This window comes from Charadrius vociferus, unplaced genomic scaffold, assembly GCF_000708025.1.
Source record: "Charadrius vociferus isolate BGI_N301 unplaced genomic scaffold, ASM70802v2 scaffold217, whole genome shotgun sequence".
NCBI classification, from domain to species: Eukaryota; Metazoa; Chordata; class Aves; order Charadriiformes; family Charadriidae; genus Charadrius; species Charadrius vociferus.
Window position 1 is genome coordinate 38,715 of NW_009649190.1, and position 18,160 is coordinate 56,874.

General features: G+C 43.6%; 1 protein-coding gene across 8 annotated transcripts in view; it reads left to right on the forward strand.

Moving 5' to 3' along the window:
* Positions 1–18,160, forward strand: part of CHN2 (chimerin 2) — a 74,643-nt gene that overhangs the window by 35,282 nt on the left and 21,201 nt on the right. For 2 of the 8 annotated variants that reach the window (XM_009888904.1, XM_009888906.1), the window contains exon 1: positions 14,514–14,947. In XM_009888904.1, coding sequence (XP_009887206.1) covers positions 14,555–14,947 — 393 coding nt within the window. In that variant the 5' untranslated portion in view covers positions 14,514–14,554. Of the gene's footprint in view, positions 1–14,509; positions 14,948–18,160 lie in introns of those variants that run through there. The other 6 variants (XM_009888908.1, XM_009888910.1, XM_009888907.1 and 3 more) reach the window with 4 other exon arrangements.

The window sequence follows — 18,160 nt, forward strand, 5'->3', positions numbered from 1 at the left end:
ACATTCATTGCCACCATGATCTGTCCCATTGCTGCTACCGGCTGCTTGTTCCTAAAAACCAAGCTAGAAACCAGTATTAGAGCACCATCCTCTTCAGTGGCTCGTGCGTTGTGGAGCAAGTGCCACGTGTCTTGTAAGGCACGTTTTGCATATTAGTTTGCAAACAAATTTAGGATGTTGAGGTTTGACCTATACAGCTTTGAGGCAATTTGTGAACTGTGGCCTGTGGAGGTAACCTTTCTCTTTGCAACACTTTGCAACTGCTGAAGTTAATGAAGAAGGTTAGTAAGAAAGCAAAAAGCCCCCAACTGGGAAGACCTCATCCTACGCATCAGGAAAGTCTCCAGGCCTGGCGCCCTGCAAGTACCATGCAGCACTGGAGGCTGTGAAGCTGGTGTGTGAATTAAATGTGGAGCATGGGGGAAATGGAAGCAACTGGCTTGCTTGCTAGTCTTGTACTTCTGTTAAATTACTAAGAACCCGTGTTGGCAACTTGCAAAAAATTGCTCTAAATTAAAATAAAACAAGGGCAGCACGTAATCATGATGATGCTGATAGAAGATGGCAGGTCATTTAATGAAATCTCCCTGTATTACAGCAACAGTAAACCAACTTGTTAAACTTCTAAAAGGAAGTTGGATAGTTTTAAAATGAAGTGCAAACGCATTTAAGTGATAAATTAACTTATTCTATCTGAATGGGCAATACAGCGCTCAGCCTATTTTTCAAAATGTAGAGCCGATGAGCTGTTTATTTTTAATGTTGCAATTAAAAAACTTAAAGTTTTGTCTAATTTGGAAATTAACTTAAGTGGAAGCCATTAGTGGGGTGTAAAAATGTACCACCCAAAAAGGCATGGTTTTCTTCAATGCAGTGAAGTCTGATTTCAGTTTTTGTCTTGTGCACTGGCAAGTCTTTGACTAGTTTGTGTAAACATGGGGTTTAAAATGCTGCATTGTCTGCTCCTGGCTGAGTAAATCCTTCATTAATGCCTTCTATATTAAGTATGTCTGTCCAGGGCTGAAGTGCGATACTTTACAAACAGCTGAGAGTCTTTCTAAGGCATTCCTTCAGGACCCCAAAGGCGAGTTGGCCTTTGCAAGGGCATGGCCGTGGCGTGGCTCCTTCTTCCCGCGCCGGCGAGATTAAGTCTGTCTTTCAGTTGAAGTCCTGAGAGAACAAAAATGAAAGCAGAAGATGGCTGTATTTCACATCAGCCTGCTAAGACATGAGTCTTTTGTTATTGCTTTCTTCAGCCAGGAGAATAAGAGTCTTTTCTGCTTGAAATTATAAAGTATTTAGAGATGTGCCTTTTGTTTTAGGAGCAGAAAAGGCGTTCTCGGTGGGACTGAGGCTGTCACTGCAGATTAAAAGAGCCCCGGGGAACAACTGATTAACAAAAAGAAATCAAGTGCAAAGCCCCTGTGTCTCTGTATTGAGCTCATACAGGGGAATACAACTTTGCTCGACAGTCGTCGGTAGAGGATCGCCTTTGAAACTAACATTCTATCAAAGCACCGTAGTGGAAGGTTACAATAGAGATGACAAATTTCTGCACTTTTGTTTTAACTTTGTTCTGAACTGCGATAAAAGTAAAGCACTCAACTTTTCATGACCGAGCACTGAGGAAGCAGATAAAAGGCAGAAAAATATTTGAGTTAGATTGACTAAAACTGCTCCAACTATTTTTAATGTTTTATTAACTGTTTTAACAGAATGTTTCAAACTGGAAACAGAAAATTGCTTTTTGAAACATTTCAAACTTTAATGTTTCCACAGTTTAGAAAAAATGGAATTTGGGTCTTGGTCAGAACTTCCCTGTGCAAAGTTCCCGGTCTGATGAGTCACGTATTCTGCACCAAAAAATGTTTCCCTGAAAAATCCCCCCCCCAAGTTCAAACATACTGACTAATACACTGTTGTACTCTTTAGAGCAAAGTAAAAAATGATGATACTTTATGAAGTAAATGAGTCCTCCCTCTGATTTATCATAACCTTTGGCCTAACTCTGTGGTGCGCTGAATGCCTTCGGCTGATTGATTTAGTGGCAGGGGGAGATGGGCAGTGTATCGTCCGTTTGGGCACTTCCAGCGCTGCTGCTGCTGCTGCCGTCAGCAGTGCTGAGACAAAAACTCAGAGCGCCTTTGATGGGAGCTGTTACGTCTCTTGTCTCATTAGCATCATGGGTTTGTGTGCTCCTATCCGCTGGCCGCAGCTGTGCAAAGCTGCTGAAAGCCACAGGTTTGCTCCAGAAGTCTCCCAGATAGAGCTGGTTTGTACAGCTGTGCCCAGGGAGATAATATGAACCTTTCTCTGTGTGGTTAAATGCAAGAAGAAAAAGGTTCAGCTTGGTTCTTTGGGCAAAACCACGATTAGACAGTGACGCCTCCCACCAACGCTGGTCTGTGTTTAGGAGTTAAACCATCCTCAGGTCTGAGGATGAGGGTCTGAGCCTGATTCAGCTGCTGGGGCGGGAGCTGGAGCTGTGGTGGGGCACTGTCGGGTGGTGGGTCCCAGCCCCAGCTCGGGCTGCATGAAGAAGTGGGGCTCTGCTGTTCCCAGTCATGCAAGGAAAGAAGAAATCGCTTCAGTGACAGGAGATGCTGGGGGCTTTCTTGATCTTGGTAATGCCTATGTGTTGTACTCCCAGTTGTCTCTGAGGAGACCAAAGGTGCTCAGTACCTTCCTTTTTACCTTCCAGGGGAAAAAAACCCACCTTCACGGAGCTTTTTATTCTTTGTGGGATGTTTTCATCTTCATATTGCCGCATTCCTGTGAGTCTAGTGCCTGTCAGTTGTTTCACGGGGATGGTGAAATAAAACAGTTTAAAAAAATCTCTTCTGGTCCTTTTGGCAATGTCCAATGATGGTAGCATAAAGAGGGTGGTAGCAGCTCTGTGGCCACTTTGACAAGTGCCTTTAATGAGACATTCCTAAAAGCAGTAACATCACTTAAATGTAACAACCCACTGAGCACAGTGGATCAAAATGAACATCAGCATGTGCCTGTTTGAGTTGTTTGGTTTTTTTAGAAATGTTTCCTCAATTTTACAAATTTCACCGAACTTACTAGCTCTTATAAAATTGTACTTCTGTTGTGCTGTTCCCAGTACAGCCTAACAGAGGCTGATGAGTACTAATTACATCTTACAGAAGACCCAGGATCATAGGCAGGCTTGTATTATGTCAGTTTTACAGCTGGAAAAATGGAGGTGTAGAAAGGTTAATTATTTTAGCTTAGTCTAGTCAACAGTGGTCAATAGTGTTACAACAAGCAGAATTCAGAAATCCTGCTCTGATTGCTGATGGCATAATATATATCCATGACACTTATGTATGCTGAGCCTTATGTATACTGCTAACTTTTTTCTTGGCAGTTAACGCTTTGGAAAGATCTTACTATTATTTCCATTTCAGAACTTTCATGATTTTTACATGGTTTTGCTGGGAGCCTCATCTGTCACAAACCAAAAATCTCTGCTCTGCAGAAAAACGTGATGACACCAAGTGTCACACATATACAAAGGCCAAATTCCCCTATCCCAAACAGTAATCAGGTAATGTACTTAAGATAATAAACAAAATCAGATAAATGCTAGCTAGTTAAACTGCAGAAGGTACTCTAGTGGACAAACTCACTATATATACACTCCATTGAAGGTATTCATAGTTCCCCAGAGAATCCATCCTGGAGTACTGCAACAGCTGCCATCCTTTGGTGCACGGTAATCAGAAGGGGGAGAATTCAGCATGGTTTCATACATCTGAAGCTGAATTCAAGGCAGAAAAGTGACTACAAAGCTAACTACTTCTAGAGCTAAAGTTTTGTGCTGCTTAGTTCCATTGACTTAAGTGGGGCTATGAGATATGTATGAAATCCTTTACCTACAAAATGTCTTAGCAGGATCGGTCCTAATGGTGAAATTCATTTATTCTGTTTCATGCTTCCCCAACCGTTTCTTATGAATGCCTCATAAAAAGCGAAACAAAATAAATCAGATGTAAACCAAGTTACTGCAGTTGAACTCTGGGCATGGATAGAGGTAGGGTACAGCATCAGTCTTGCTTTTTGAGTACTTTAAAAGTGCTGTTACTGATAGGACAGTATCTATGCAGATTAGCTAAACCGCTGTAATAGGATATAAATATTAGAGTGGTGGCAACTACATATTTTGAAAGAAACATCTTTGGTTCTGCAAAATAAAAACTTTTTCCTTTCCATGGGCAGAATCATCTGCAGTTTGAGTTCATGCTGGTGGGTAGCCCCAGAGGTCCCATGAATTAAATCCCAGGCTGGGTAGTGATGTTATTCCCTAAGTTCTTTTTTTAATCTCCTTTTTGTGCTGAGAGCAGCCATCTGTCCCACGCCGAACAATGGCGGAGGCAGCTGTGCATGGTGTGCCATCAGGAACAAAAGCTGCTGCTTCATACCAGAGGGCAGCGGGCTGCAGGTCGCAGGGAGTTATAAGGATATCAGGGTCAAATGACACCTGATGCCACGCTGTACGGAAAAATAAAACTAGGATTATACGGCCTTTATGTGTTCATTCACTAGCGGAGAAGTGGGGTCAGTCTTTGTCTGAGCTTTTTCTCTAAATGGCCTTGGGAATGCGTATGTGTTTTCAAGGGGAGCCGCACCGCTACTTACCCACGGAGTAAAGGAGTAACAAAACCAGCTTCAAGCAGCGGGCAAAGCAAACACGATGCAAAACACTTTCTTTCCAAAGGAAAATAAAACAGCTTGCATACATTCTGGTACTTTATACAAGTTCAAAGTGTGTGATCTCAAGTGGTTTGCGTATCCTATAACACGCCCTCATAAAAGCGCAGTGAACCATGCTCTTCACGTGCTGTCTGGAGCACACAGTAGTTCCTTTGCTTCTCTGTGGGAAAAGGGAAGCTGAGCAAGGGCCCAGTGCTGCTCAGAAGCCACATTCAGGGGAAGAAGAAGTTGGTTATGCATTGAGCTGCTTTTTCTGCAGAGTGAGCTGGAAGGAGCTGGAGGAAGGTACATACTCCACAGGATGAAATCGCCCATTCCTGCAGGCAGCCTTCTATTTTTCAACAAGTGGTGCTGCTCCTGTCCCAACTATTCTCTTTCTGTGCTATGTCCATAGCATATTTCTGTGCAGGTTTAAGCTAGAGGAACCTTTCTTATATACCAAGGGGGAACATAATATATGGGATAAAGTTCATGCATATAATGAAACAGGTAAGTGATCACAGCTGCGTGCGGAGCCTCCTGTCTTTTCTTTAACCCCACATCACTTTTGTCTGCATGGATTCCTGCTCTGTTTCTAAGCAAACACACATTTTGGAGCCATTAGTCAGAGATATACCAGGGGTCATACAGCCTTACCACTTCTTTCGGGATGACAGTCCAGGATCTGACCCTGTCTCTCATGAACAGGGTGACATTTCTTGAAGCTTGATGGGACAGAAGTACGTATTTCACAAACGAGTAAGCTGTAAGCACCGTGTGCTCCCACCTCAGGGGAACGCTTCCTGGGACACGGTGGCATTTGTGGATATACAGCTGAGCTCAGACAAGCCATAAGACAGCCATGGCTGGCCCAGCACAAAACCAGTGATCCCCTCCAAGCCACAGTTCCACTTATGCACGTGGAAAACGGTTCCCTATTGCCCTCTTTTCTTTTCTTTTTTTTTTTTTTTCTGTGTGATTCATAAAGGATACTGAAATAAAAGTTCACAGCCATAAAGCACAGCATTTTTATAAAACTAGCAATTCTTTCTTTTTTTTTTTTTTTGGTAAAGTGCAATGGCTCAGGCTTGTTAAAAAGTATTCTTTCAACCTGAAAACATGTGTTCTTTCTTGCTAATTGCCTCCTTTGTGCCCTAAATGGCCTTTCACCTTAGATTGTCTACCTAGTTTATGTGTTTTTATAGGAAGAAGTCACAAGATTCTGCAGTAAAAGGACAGAAATATTACTAATGATGGAAAACACATGACCACATTTCGAGGTCTTTGTGTTGTGTAGTTTACCTGAAAGTGCCGTGACTGCTGAGCAGTGGTGTAACTTGGTCATGCTGTTTGTAAGGTTGAGGCTGAAGCTTCAGAGTTCCTTCACACCACCCAGAAACTGCCAAAACTAGGGAAAAATCCTGTTTGCTGCTTGATCCTGATATTGGCACTTGCCTCCCTGCAAATTGCTTGTCATCCCCATCTCCCTGTGAGCGCTAAATGAACAGAGCATCACACCATTGAGAATCCACTCCTGACCTGTTACTGTCCAGGAACAATTTTATAGATTGCCATTTTTTTGGACAATATAATCACTGGTTCACAAGTTATCTGTTCTCTTTTGCTCTTTTCTTTAACCCACATTGAAGTCTCTTGTTTTAAGCTCTCTTGAGCTGGGACAAAACTTAGGGCGCTGCTGTTGGTTCCCGAGACTGCCCCAGCATACTTTACATTCTGGCAGCTCTCTCAGCTTCGCTTTACAGCCCCTCCAGAGATCAGCTGGCTCTGCTGAGCGGTTAGTGGCTCCAAACATAAATGCCATTGCTGTCTGACTCCGTGGTTTCTGGGAAACTTTCTTGAAGCCTGTTTTCCTCCACATTTTGTCATAATCCCCGGGGGGGAAGCTGCATTTTTGCTTCTCTATATGAACAGAAGCTCTGACTCTGGTCCATAAGGGTGAGCCTGGAGCGTATGCTGTAAGGCTGAGTTGGTCTCACTCCAAGAGATGTTTACTCCCACCATCACATAGTATCAGAACTCAAAGTGAGAAACAGAAGAACTTTCTGTATTTTATTTTTTGTCTTTCATTTATTTTGGTATGTTAAGTTTTACTGAGAGCAGATAGCCCGTTACTGTATTGCTTTGAGATAACACCTGCCTGTAGGGCATAGTAGTGTTTGAGACACAGAAATGAGAATTATACCAAAAGTGAGGATGTAGGTGTTTGCGTACAGTGCCATGTATGTGTTTGGGTGTGTGATGAGGCACACGGTCAAACATCCAGACCTTACGCCCACCAGCTATACAACACAGTAGCTGTATAGCACTGGGATTTATTATCAAGCTCATTCATTTGATGTCCTGACATTAAACAGACTTAATGCAGTCTCACAAAACATGGTCCTCGATTTAACCCTGTGATTGAGCATGGCACCCAACCAGCTCCTTCAATGCACAAGCACTTATGGTTAATGACAACTCCACACGAGCGAGACAAAAGCGCCCCGAGGGCAGGACTGCTGCGCTGCTGGTGCCTCTAGCCCTGTTCCCATCCCTTTGAGGGCACTGCGCCCTGCACACAGGCGTCACCGTTCTCAGAGGGGACATTCATGCCTTCCTCTCTCTCTCCCCAGACCGGGAAGTAAGCGCGTTAACTTCTCCACTTCATTGTGGTAGCGCAGCAGGTTTGGCTCTAGTTCAAGCTCTGCGGTCTCCTTGCAGGGCAGTGACGGTTTTAATCAATGGCAAGCTGGCTTCCCTAAACACAGTGCTGTTTCTTCAGAAAGCAAGAGCTTCACAGCGAAAATGGAAAAAGATGAACGGGTCAAATACACGTACAGCTTACGTGGTGCTGAGCCAGCATCCACTGGGGATCTGGTTAAAAACTATGATGTTTAGGATATTTTTTTAAATCTCTGTCTCTTGACTAATAGTCCCATATCTTGCAGAGAGCATGAGTCACTTCCCTCTTCCCTCAGAGAGGCCATTGTATATCATATTAAGTTCATTATGTTGCTAAGCTATTTCCTTTGTGTGTGAAATGTCAAAATACTGCCTACCTATATAGTCAGCATCAGAAATTTATATTAATTACAGACTGACTCCCTTATAGTTATACTTCTTGAAAAAGTTCATCCAATAAGCCCCGATAAACCTATAAAGGTCCACACAGCTGTGTAACAAATGATACGGTAAACTGAGTATTCCATGTTTCCAGAGCATGACTCTTAGCCAGGTCTATAGCATGGGAAGTATCGATAACCAAAACAAAGTACAGCTATTATTCTGTAATTACTTATAGATATGGTTGAGGCTGATAAAATAAATGATTCCTTATTAAATTTATTCTAAAATTAAATAGATAATAGAAAAATAGAAATAGAAAAGAGTTCAGAGAGAGATTAATCTTACCTAATTTTGAATATCTTTAAGCTATCTGTTTCTACCTGTGTCATCTAATTTCCTTATATGATCCATAAATGAGCTGCAAGAAGGAAATTTAGGCTGACCCATTTTAAACTTGGTCTGTCATAGATGAGGTTGAATCACTGTCTGGAGGTTTCTGGTTTTCTCCTTTGGTTATAAAGAGAGCCCGGATTACTGTTTTAGATGAGACACTTGCCTGCCATCCATGCATCCTTCCATTCCATCCTTAAATGTCTATTTGTTAGAAAAATACTCTGTTAGTTTTGTTGTCAACAAAAATAACATAATCGACAGAATAACGGGATCACTGCAGATTTTTTTACAAAGATCAGGATAAATATTATGTTTTAATTTTGGTTTGTCTACAGACCAGATGTTATCATAGATACACTTTAATTTATAGGTGTGATAACAGTACTCATTCACGTACATTGCATTCAGTCAGGTGTGTTGTATCCACACAGCGAACAAGAAGTAATTCATAAGTCGATGCAGTGCCGTTTCCCTGAGAAAGCCCTATTTGCAGGTGAAGTGGCTCCTGCCAGCCCCGCTGTGGGGGACCTGGTGCTCCTCTTCCTCCGCGGCGGCAGCAATGGCAGCAGTGTCCGGCTCTGCTCCCATCTGCCCCCGCTTAACCCTCACGCCCCCGCTCCTCCATCCCTCTGCTACCGGTTGGGTCATGAATATTAAGCACTTGACCAGGAAAACGTCATTAATAACCTTGACAAGTACGGAGATAGATTGGGAAGGATAAAGGAGAGAGTGGGAGGAAAGGAAGTCAAGGCAATAAATAAGCTAGACCTGCTGTTACTGTGTTAATCTCTACAGGGTTATTTGGGGGAACTGCTGAATTACTTCATTCTGTACCTAGATCTTTTTCTCACTTCTGGACTTACATCTTCCTCGATACCAACACTGTATTTGTAATAAAATGCATATTTATTAATAGTTTACAAAAAAAAAAAAAGAAGTCAAAATACTATTTCAGGCATGTTAAATGCAACAGGGGATATGAAATGCACAGCTTAACGCATTAAGTGATACAATTGCCTGACAACATAAAAGGTTTTAGTCCACCCATTATTTTTTTAATTGGAGATGAATATGTAATTGCATACCACTTAATGTAACCTCCAGTTGTTGTTCCAAAATACACAATAGTTTATTATATTAATACTCTGTAAGAGGCTTACAGCAACTATTATTTTTAATAATAGTCTCGCTAGTCCCTTCCTGAATCTACAGCATTTCACCTTTGGCTGTTGTATTGTTTGGTTCACTACATTGTTTTGAGAAAAATAATCATGATGTGTACAGAAAAATCTGTTTGAGAAGGATTTAGAAAGGGGATCTGAAGTTTAAAGGGAGATTATATTTCCATTTGCTATAGGTAAATCATATCTTTTATCTGCGGGGGAGGGGATCGAATACCCTGTCAGAAAGAAGCGCATATAAACAACAACCGGTCACTGCCATGCTGATAAACAATCGATTGCGTTAGTTTAGGAGAGGTGTAAAGATAAAAATTTTGATAATTTTAACTTCAGAGTATTCACTGCAGGAGTCCTCCTAAATGAGCAGTTCCTTTTGCTCTGAAGTGGGTGATCCTCAGAAGATGGGTAGGATTAGTGGTGATGGAAGTGCACCCAGGCTCTCCAGAATAGGACCCCAGTGCAGATAATCTGCGGCCATAAACACTTCCAGGATATTGTTGACAGCTCCTCAGACTCATGATTTGCAGAATGACTGGTTGTTGTTAAAAAAAAAAAAAAGAAAAAAAAAGAAAAAAAAAGAGGAAGTTGAAATTATGATGAGTAAAAAGCAAAACTATAGATATATTCTTAATCCTTTAAAAAAAACCTGAGGTGCTTGTTTTTTAATGGCGATGTTCAGTTTACTGAGCTCCAGCTCACCTGGAAGGAAGCTTTGTGCTGGGTTTCCAGTGGGCAGTACGGCACCCTGCAGGAGTCCAGATGGACCTGCGGTCCGGGGATGCTCTCAGCCGTTGCAGCTGGAGCTCTGTTGAATGGAGGAGGCTGGCAGCTAATTAACGCTTGTTATTTTTGATGCCCCAGGAGCAAGTATATTGCGTTCCCCTCAGAAGCAAACCAGAGAGCATCAGCAACCTGGCTTCTGCGCAGCCTGACTCCTTTCCTAACCCCCAGCTTTGTGCTGTGGAGCCTCCTGGCCCCCCTCAACCTCTGCCATCTCTGTGCTGCTAATTGTTGCCGAGAGCCTTCCCGCCGGAGGGAGGGTTTCTTGGGAAAAGTGGGTTTGGCAAGATGGGGTTGGCAAGCGCCGCTCTGCGGGCATGGTGCTCTGCCTCACATTCAGCGTGTTTTCTGCTTGGAGCTCGTTTCCTTCCGCTGCCTCGGTGGAATAGAAGCCTTTTAAATGGCTGCTCCCGGTGCCGCGGCAGCGGGAGGCACAGGCGGGTGGCATTCTGGTATGGCGAAGGCCTTCGGCTGACTTGCCTCCACCACCGTTCCCCTCCATGCCCTGCGTTGTGCTTCAGACCACTGCATGCCGTGCCGGCGTTGTCTCCTGAGTGTGCCGTGGGAAGGGCTCCGTGGGAGAAAACCAGGGAGAAAACCCAATAGCTGTGAGATTCCTGCACCGTGTGTCATCTCCACAGCGTGTTTGCAGTTGAGCAAACATAATCTGTCTGGCAGATTACCGACGATGCTGTGCCTGCGAGGAAGCAGGCCTCTCTTTGACCTATGACTGTATCTCTCTTGTGGTGTTAAATGTATTTAGTTAGAGATCAGTCATGGATTTGTCACCCTTCCTTGTCACGGAGCAATCTCCCTTTCACTTGTGGTGTTGTCCAAGGAGACGTGCCCATGCCGCTCCTCGTTGTGCCTTTAGGTAGAGCCGTGAGCCAAGGACCTGTCGCTCAGTACCCGGTCCCTGCCAGCCCACGCGGTCCCGGTGGCAGCTGAGGGAGAGCAGCCATTGCTGCCACAGCATCTCTTCCCGGCACGCTGGAGCTGAGACGGAGGAGCCGGACGCCACACAAAGTTTCCCCGCCGCTCGCTTCCAGCGCGTTGCTCAGCATGGCCCGCGCGACGACAGCAGAAATGATGCCACATGTACAAAAACGAAAGCTTTTCGTACTGCAGTTTGTTCTTTCCTACCCCCGAGGCCTTTGTTAGTGAACAAGACGCCAGTGTTTGAGGGGAGAGACAATGGTGTGGCTCAGCTCCCTCTGCGAGGGCATGCTGGAAATGGCGCAACAGCGGAGTCGATCTCCACACACCACCACCCCCTCCTTTTTAATTTTATTATTCTGGTTCAGTGACATTTATTTTGCTCTAAATGCCCAATTTGCTGTAGAGTACATGTGTTTTGCAGAGAGGCTAGTAAACTAAAATCATATGTTACGCAGAAATCCTTTGGTCTGAAAAGGCAGACAACCCATATTTGCCTTTCAGCCTTCACTAGCGTAGACGTTCGATGACAACCAGCGACAAGATTTTTAGGCACTGGCGTTCTTTTCCTTAGCTGCAGGCTAACTTGCTAACTTGATCAAGAGATGCTCTTTAAATGAGTTGACAGCATGTGCAGTAAATTTTGTCTTAAGAAAAAGAAAATGGATAAAAGAGAGCACCGGGGTTGGCCTATGGTATCAGTACGTTGGAACTGGTTGCTGCTGAGAATGTGTGATTGCTGTTTGCATTATATTTAGAGAGGGAAGGGGTTATATATGTGGTCCAGCTCATCTCAGTTTTACAGCACCATTTTAGACATCAAACCTGGTAGGGCTTTGTATGATTAAGCTTCTTAAGAGGATGCACTCGCTGTTGGTTTTCTGTACACATCCTGTGTTTGCGAGGGATCCCATTAAACAACTGTCTAAACAGGGCCCAAGCAAGGCAGAAAAAGCAACCGAGGGGATAAATAAAATTTTATATATGATAAACAGTAAATACTGATCTGCCTGAGTCATATGAGCTGGTTTGGCTGAGTTGTCCTCCTCCACGTCTCTTAAGTTTCATGCTTCTGTGCGAATACTTAGAATTTCCATTAGATATAGTACTGTATGTCTGATCCCAGGATGACACTCTGATATTCCCAAAATAGTTTAATAAATAGAAATTCCAAGATGTGTCATCATAAGCCTGTAGCTTGCGTATCAAATCTGCCAGGTTATGTAAAAAATATTGGTTATATAATGGGATTTTTATCAGTCTAGTGACATAAATACAAATATTAGAACATTATTAGGAAACCGACCTCTCTCTGACTTTAGATCTGTTATGCTGGAAGTCAAGAGAGAAAGTAGCTTATGTGTGTATATGGGGATTTAGATGCTGTGGCTCCGGAGGTGTCTAGCAACTTAGAGCTAATTTGGGATTTTTGATACAGATAAATGTAAATACATTTAAAATGGTAGTGAGGAAAGAAACTGGAATTTGGTAGGAACTTCAAGCTGCTCCTAAGTTTCCTTCCCGATGGCCCAAACTATTGCCGCTGGTGGGGTCAGGGATGTCCCTAAAACCAGTGCTCCTCATCTCTTGAAGTTGAGAGAAAGCTGGGGAGGTATAGTCTGTCTTTATCTGTTGGAAAACAGATAAAGGTCCTGAGTGAGCAGAAATCGGGACTCACTAGCGGGAGGACATATGGAAGAGCAGCAGGGATTTCCTCCAGGCAGAGCAATGTTCATACATGCATCACAGCCAGTTGTCACCAGTGGTCAGATAACGGTGCTGAGCCTGGGGGAAGGCTGGGCAGGCAGCAACTGCTCAGGGAGAAATGGGATTGTGTGGGAATCCTCCCTACCGAGGAGCAGAAGCTTTGGAGTATGGGAGCACGTAAAAAGAGGTGCTGTGAGCTACCTGGAAAAGAAAGGGATTAGTTATGCTATAGATAGAAATAGGTGCATCGTTTTATAACTGAGAAGCTCATTTTGCAGGTTGCACAACTTGTTGCAAACCCTAAGTAGGGCACTATCTGAAATTGCACGGCCTGATGCTACTGACGGCCGACCATCTGTCCCCACGGGCTTTCAAATCAGGAGAGCATTGCTTTTACTAAGAGCAGGCAGTCTATATGGTGGAGGCTTTAGTAAGTGAATTAGATGAACCTTCTGATTTTTCAGCCTGAGGTAAAAGCAGACTGGGAAAAAAAAAAAAAAAGGTAAGTTAACTTCACAAGTTAATACGAGTGAATTAAATACTTTAATTTTGCATGTTTTCTGGGTAAGTTGAAGTGGGGCAGACTGTAAAAGGCTGATGTGGTCTTTAGTGTCTCTAGTTCATAGAGGCGGTTTTCCCAGTAGTGATGGTATCCCCCCGCTTTTCTCTGTCGCAGCATCTCAAGTGTTGGACACACCTTCTAAAATTAAATCTCGACACTGCTCTGCCGAGCAGGTAACTCATGTCCTCCTCTTACAGGTGGAGATGGACATACTTAGGGAGCAGGAGAGGGGAGCTGGAGGGAGGGAAGCCAGTGGGGAGGGGGCACTGAACCTGCTTCCCAGGGGATGCTCGGTGTCACACATCTGTGTCCTGAGACGGGGAACTGTCTGCCTGTGAAGAAGTGAATCAGGTGCCCAAAGTCACACTGCACGCTGTACTGCAGACTGGTCAGGCTCCAGATCCCTCCTGTCCCTGGGCTTCGACTAGAAATCACTTCCCCCCTTCAAATCTATAGATGCATGTAACCAGAGCGAAGGACGACTGCTCTTGCTACCTTGCAGACCCTGTTCTGCAAACAGGGCTGTGCGTGCGGGCTTCCTACATCCGCATGAAGCTCCCCTGCCTTCACTGGAGCAGTGCACGAGGCTCGGGGGGGGGATTCCTCACCTGCATCCTCCCAGCTGGGCTTTCAACTTCCCCCGACAGTGAGCTAGCTCCGTGCTACTGAGTGCACGCTGACAAAATGCTCCGGTTTAAAACATGGCATAAAAGTGCTATTAATGCTTGGACTGCTGCTGGATTTTTCCCTTTGTGCAGGATAGGGAAAAAAAAAAAGAAAAAAAAAGAGATTTTTAGCCCTGTAAGATTAAACAATCATCATGGTTTTAAGGTCTTAATCTGCTGGCATGCAGGCTGCTGGCTGATAAGTCTCCGAGTCTGAATGTAATTGGATGCAGCATCGGATTCGGTTGTGTGGGCTTTCCCGGGGCTTTTTGTTTGTTTGTTCATTTTTAACACGCGGAGGAGTTGAAGCGATCTGTCCCTGGAAATGCGTTTGGGTACGAAGCTGTAGCGCTGTGTCCCCCCTCCCCAACCCCAGCCAGTATTTCGGCAGCACCTAGCTGGAGACCACCGCTCGGGGAGGGTGGGGGGGAAGGTCGCTCAGTGTATGAATTCGGGCTATTGTTTGAGGCACACATCTGCCTTAAGAAATCGCACGGCACAGGCCGTTACTTATTCAGATGCAGAAGCTCCTTCCGTCCCACAAGACGGCCCATTCAAGTCACATGCCAGAGGTCTCGGCAGAATGGGCTGCAGCTGCTTCAAATCTGCTGTCTAACATCAGAAGCAGTTGGACAAACTGTACCGTACTGACTACAGTCAGGCTCCCGAGCGCCGAGGAAGACAGGGAAAAGATTTGGGATCCCAGCGCGATGTTCTCGGAGGATCTGTGGCTGGAAAATGAGAAAAACTGTGCCGTTGTTCACAAGTCGAAGCGAGGAAGGAAGCGCCAAGAGCTCCTGGCTGTGGCCCTGGGGGTGAAGGTGGGAGTCAAGGGGGCACTTTTGTGGCAACCTCTGAAACTCTTTGCCTATTCACAGATCACCTCCTTGGTTAGAAGAGCAGCCTTAACTCAAAACGACAACCATTTCAACTATGAAAAAGCACACAATTTTAAGGTAAGCACAGCTTCCTATTATTTTCAGCTAAAAAGTTCTGGTTTGATGCCTCACATTTTATTCTTTGCTGCGATGGGGTTTTCACACACCCATCTATACTAACTCTGAGAAAAGTCTTGAAAAAAACATTTTACTTTCTACTTTAAGTTCCCTTGACTGCATTCTTCATATGCTTTTACACAGGCACTTAATCCAAATAACGGTTTTGCTACTCACTACAGTACTTGATTGGCATTTTAGCTCTTTTTGCCCAGATTCAGTTTTCTTTTTTTTTGTTCAGAAAAAGAGTACTTCATATTGATTGTCTTTATCTTAAAGTGTATCCATTTTTAAATGACAAAAAGCCCCCTTTTGAAAGTCTAGCTATTATCAGACACCAGTAGCATTTTACCAGCAAACATTTTGGACCATTTCTGTTTTCAGAAGAAGTTGAGGGAGCTCGGGTGCTCCCTAACAATAAAACAGAGCGCGGCGGTGGTATTGTCTACCAGCTTTTGTTCCACCACCATATGCTAAGGAAATGCCCTCAGAGTCCCCACTGAGCTATAGGATCTGAGCTTGTGTTTGCTTGACAAACTAAACCAAATAGCTGGACAAATACAGGGATGTTTAAATGGATCATCTTTTTGCTGTCTTATACATACAAAATCAGATTCTTCGGGGGTTTTTTCCCCCAAGTGCTGTGTCTGGCATGCTGCAGCAGGGAAGTGACTCAGCTTGGGAAACGGACCTTCCAGGCAGCTTGTACTAAAATGCGTTGCCAAAAGGACTGTGCTGGTTTCAGAGTATGCCAGCCAGTTACCATATCTAATGCTGTCAAATTGCAGCTTGATGCTTATCGGGATGGATACAGAGAGACTAAGAGGCAGTAACAAGACAAGGAATGCATCTCAGCTTTAAAACCTCAGTTTACTTAGTGCTCCTTGAGGATGCTGATCTGGGTCACTGTCAGAATAGTTCAACTCATTAGCAGAAAGAATTTTCTGATATTCATCTCGGGCCTGTCAAGAAAGGAGAAGCACTGATTAAAATGATTTCAGTGATTTCCTGGTTTTGCAAAAAAGCTTCACTTCTTATTTTTCTACGTATTCTGCCATGCAGACACTGCTCTCCTCTGCAGTGCTTCTGCTGTAGCTGGTAAATCAATAACTTAATATTAGTGAACAAAGCAAATAATAGCATCCCTCTCTTTTCATTCCCCTTCCTTGACCCAGTCTACAGAAAAGTCAATATTTGTCTCACTGAAGGAAATAGGGGAAGTACTCTGTGTTTTCTTGCATGATTAAACCAGCTTTCATTCTTTCTGGGTTTTGCCCTCATTATCATTTTAATATCAAAACTATTTTAGTTTAAGTAGAAAATATTTTCTCATGACTAAGACTTTTTTCCACTTTGACCTATGCATTCTTTCCTCTTCAAAATTCCCCTTGTTTTGGCTTTGATTTATAATTGGACATGTGCCCAGTTAACTTTGCGTTTGCACAATCTAGCTGTTGTACGGTCTCTGTTCCTTTCTCTTTCAAAAGAGTCATAGTTTAACTGGAAAATCACATGATGAAAATATATATGTACTCAAGAGCTTGACAGCAGAAAATTATTTTTTTATTCTAGTAAAGGCAATAAAAAACTTAGAGAAGAAACATTAAAGCAAATAAATTGTTCAAAAAGGCGAGTCAAAAGTATTACATTTACTTAATGAACAAATATGTTCACTATGCAGATACAGTTAGTTTTCCAAAGGAGTATATTAAAACATGTCTAGTTGAACAAAAAATGTGGATAGAATGCTTAGAGTAGAGTATTTAGGTTTAAAAGACAGTTAAATAAAGTCTAGTATCTTCAATGTATTGTATATTCATTACATAAAAGGGTTAAGAAATTGTTTAAAAGAGAAAGCATGGCTTTGTGGTTCTTGGGGCAAAATTCTTAATGGCTTTTGACAGCACTCAGGCTATGATGATATGGGATTTATCTGAAGGAGAACGCTATTTTGCAGACATTCAAAGAGTTGTCTTCCCCATTTTTAGGTGAATACTGATGTGTATTGTATCATTCATCTCAGTTCACAGGGACAAAGGTTATGTGTCACAGTGTCCATCATAATCCTGTCAAAAGCAATTCTTCATGAACAAACAGACACTCTTTAGCTCTTGTACTTTAGCCACGAAGAATCTTAAAAACGAAGGGCTCATTCTTAGCGAAGCTGATGAGGTTTTTGTAGATCTTACACCAAAGATCTTCTCTGCTAGAAGAGAGAAGGAACAAAAGGAAGACGTAGACTCAAGGCACACATTCAGAGCAAGGATGGATCTCCCTCCATCCTTTCCAAGCTAACACAAAAATTAAAAAGAAGCGCTGGAGCTTGGAGAGTGAGGGTACCGGGTTATGCCATTCTGAGCATCCGTGCTTTCTTTCTCCTTCAGCCTCTCTTCCAAATTTCAAGGCACTCAAGGCAAATGAACAGCAACAACAAAAAGATTTAGGATCCAGACTGATTTGTTAAGCTGGGTTCATCCTGAGCACACAACACAGTCACATGGATTTAAGTTTGGAGCTGGCGTCTGTCTGGCGGGACAACTTTGCATAAGCCAGTGTAGACATACCGTAATTCAGGAAAGAGAATAAATCTCTGAAGCCCTGTTTAGAAAAACACAGAGGTATTTCTGTAACCGTGTGGGCGTCAGCCTAACTGGATCGCAAAGTCCTCTTGCATCTCATTACAGTTAGGATCCAGCAGCCTTTTGGGGTTGTGCTTTACCTGCCAACTTCAGTGGAGTCCCAGCTGGTGGTGAGGTCACCTGTGGTGCCCGCGGGCAGCAGAGTGGAGTTTGGGGATGCACCACGCATTTAGTTCTAGGCTGGGAAATCATGAGAAGGCCTCTGTGCTGCTTTAAGTGAGCGAATGCAGCTGAATGATGTGCAGTTACCACAATATTGTGCCTGTTTGCCACTGTAGCATGGGCAAATGCCGTTTGCAGGCAGGCTAGTGGAGTAGAGGCAGCTGATGACTGGCAAGTCAGAAGATCTGCTGGGAGTAAGGATGCTCTGGGATAAATTTCCTATTGTGTTAATCACTGCAGACAAACACTGCTTGTGAGAGACAAAGGGGTTGGGGGAAGCATTTTTTACAGACATCATGAAGATTATGTGTATGTATTTAAAGAAAAATAACAGCAGAGACAGCTTTTCTTCCCTGCAAAGAGCTCAGGTTCA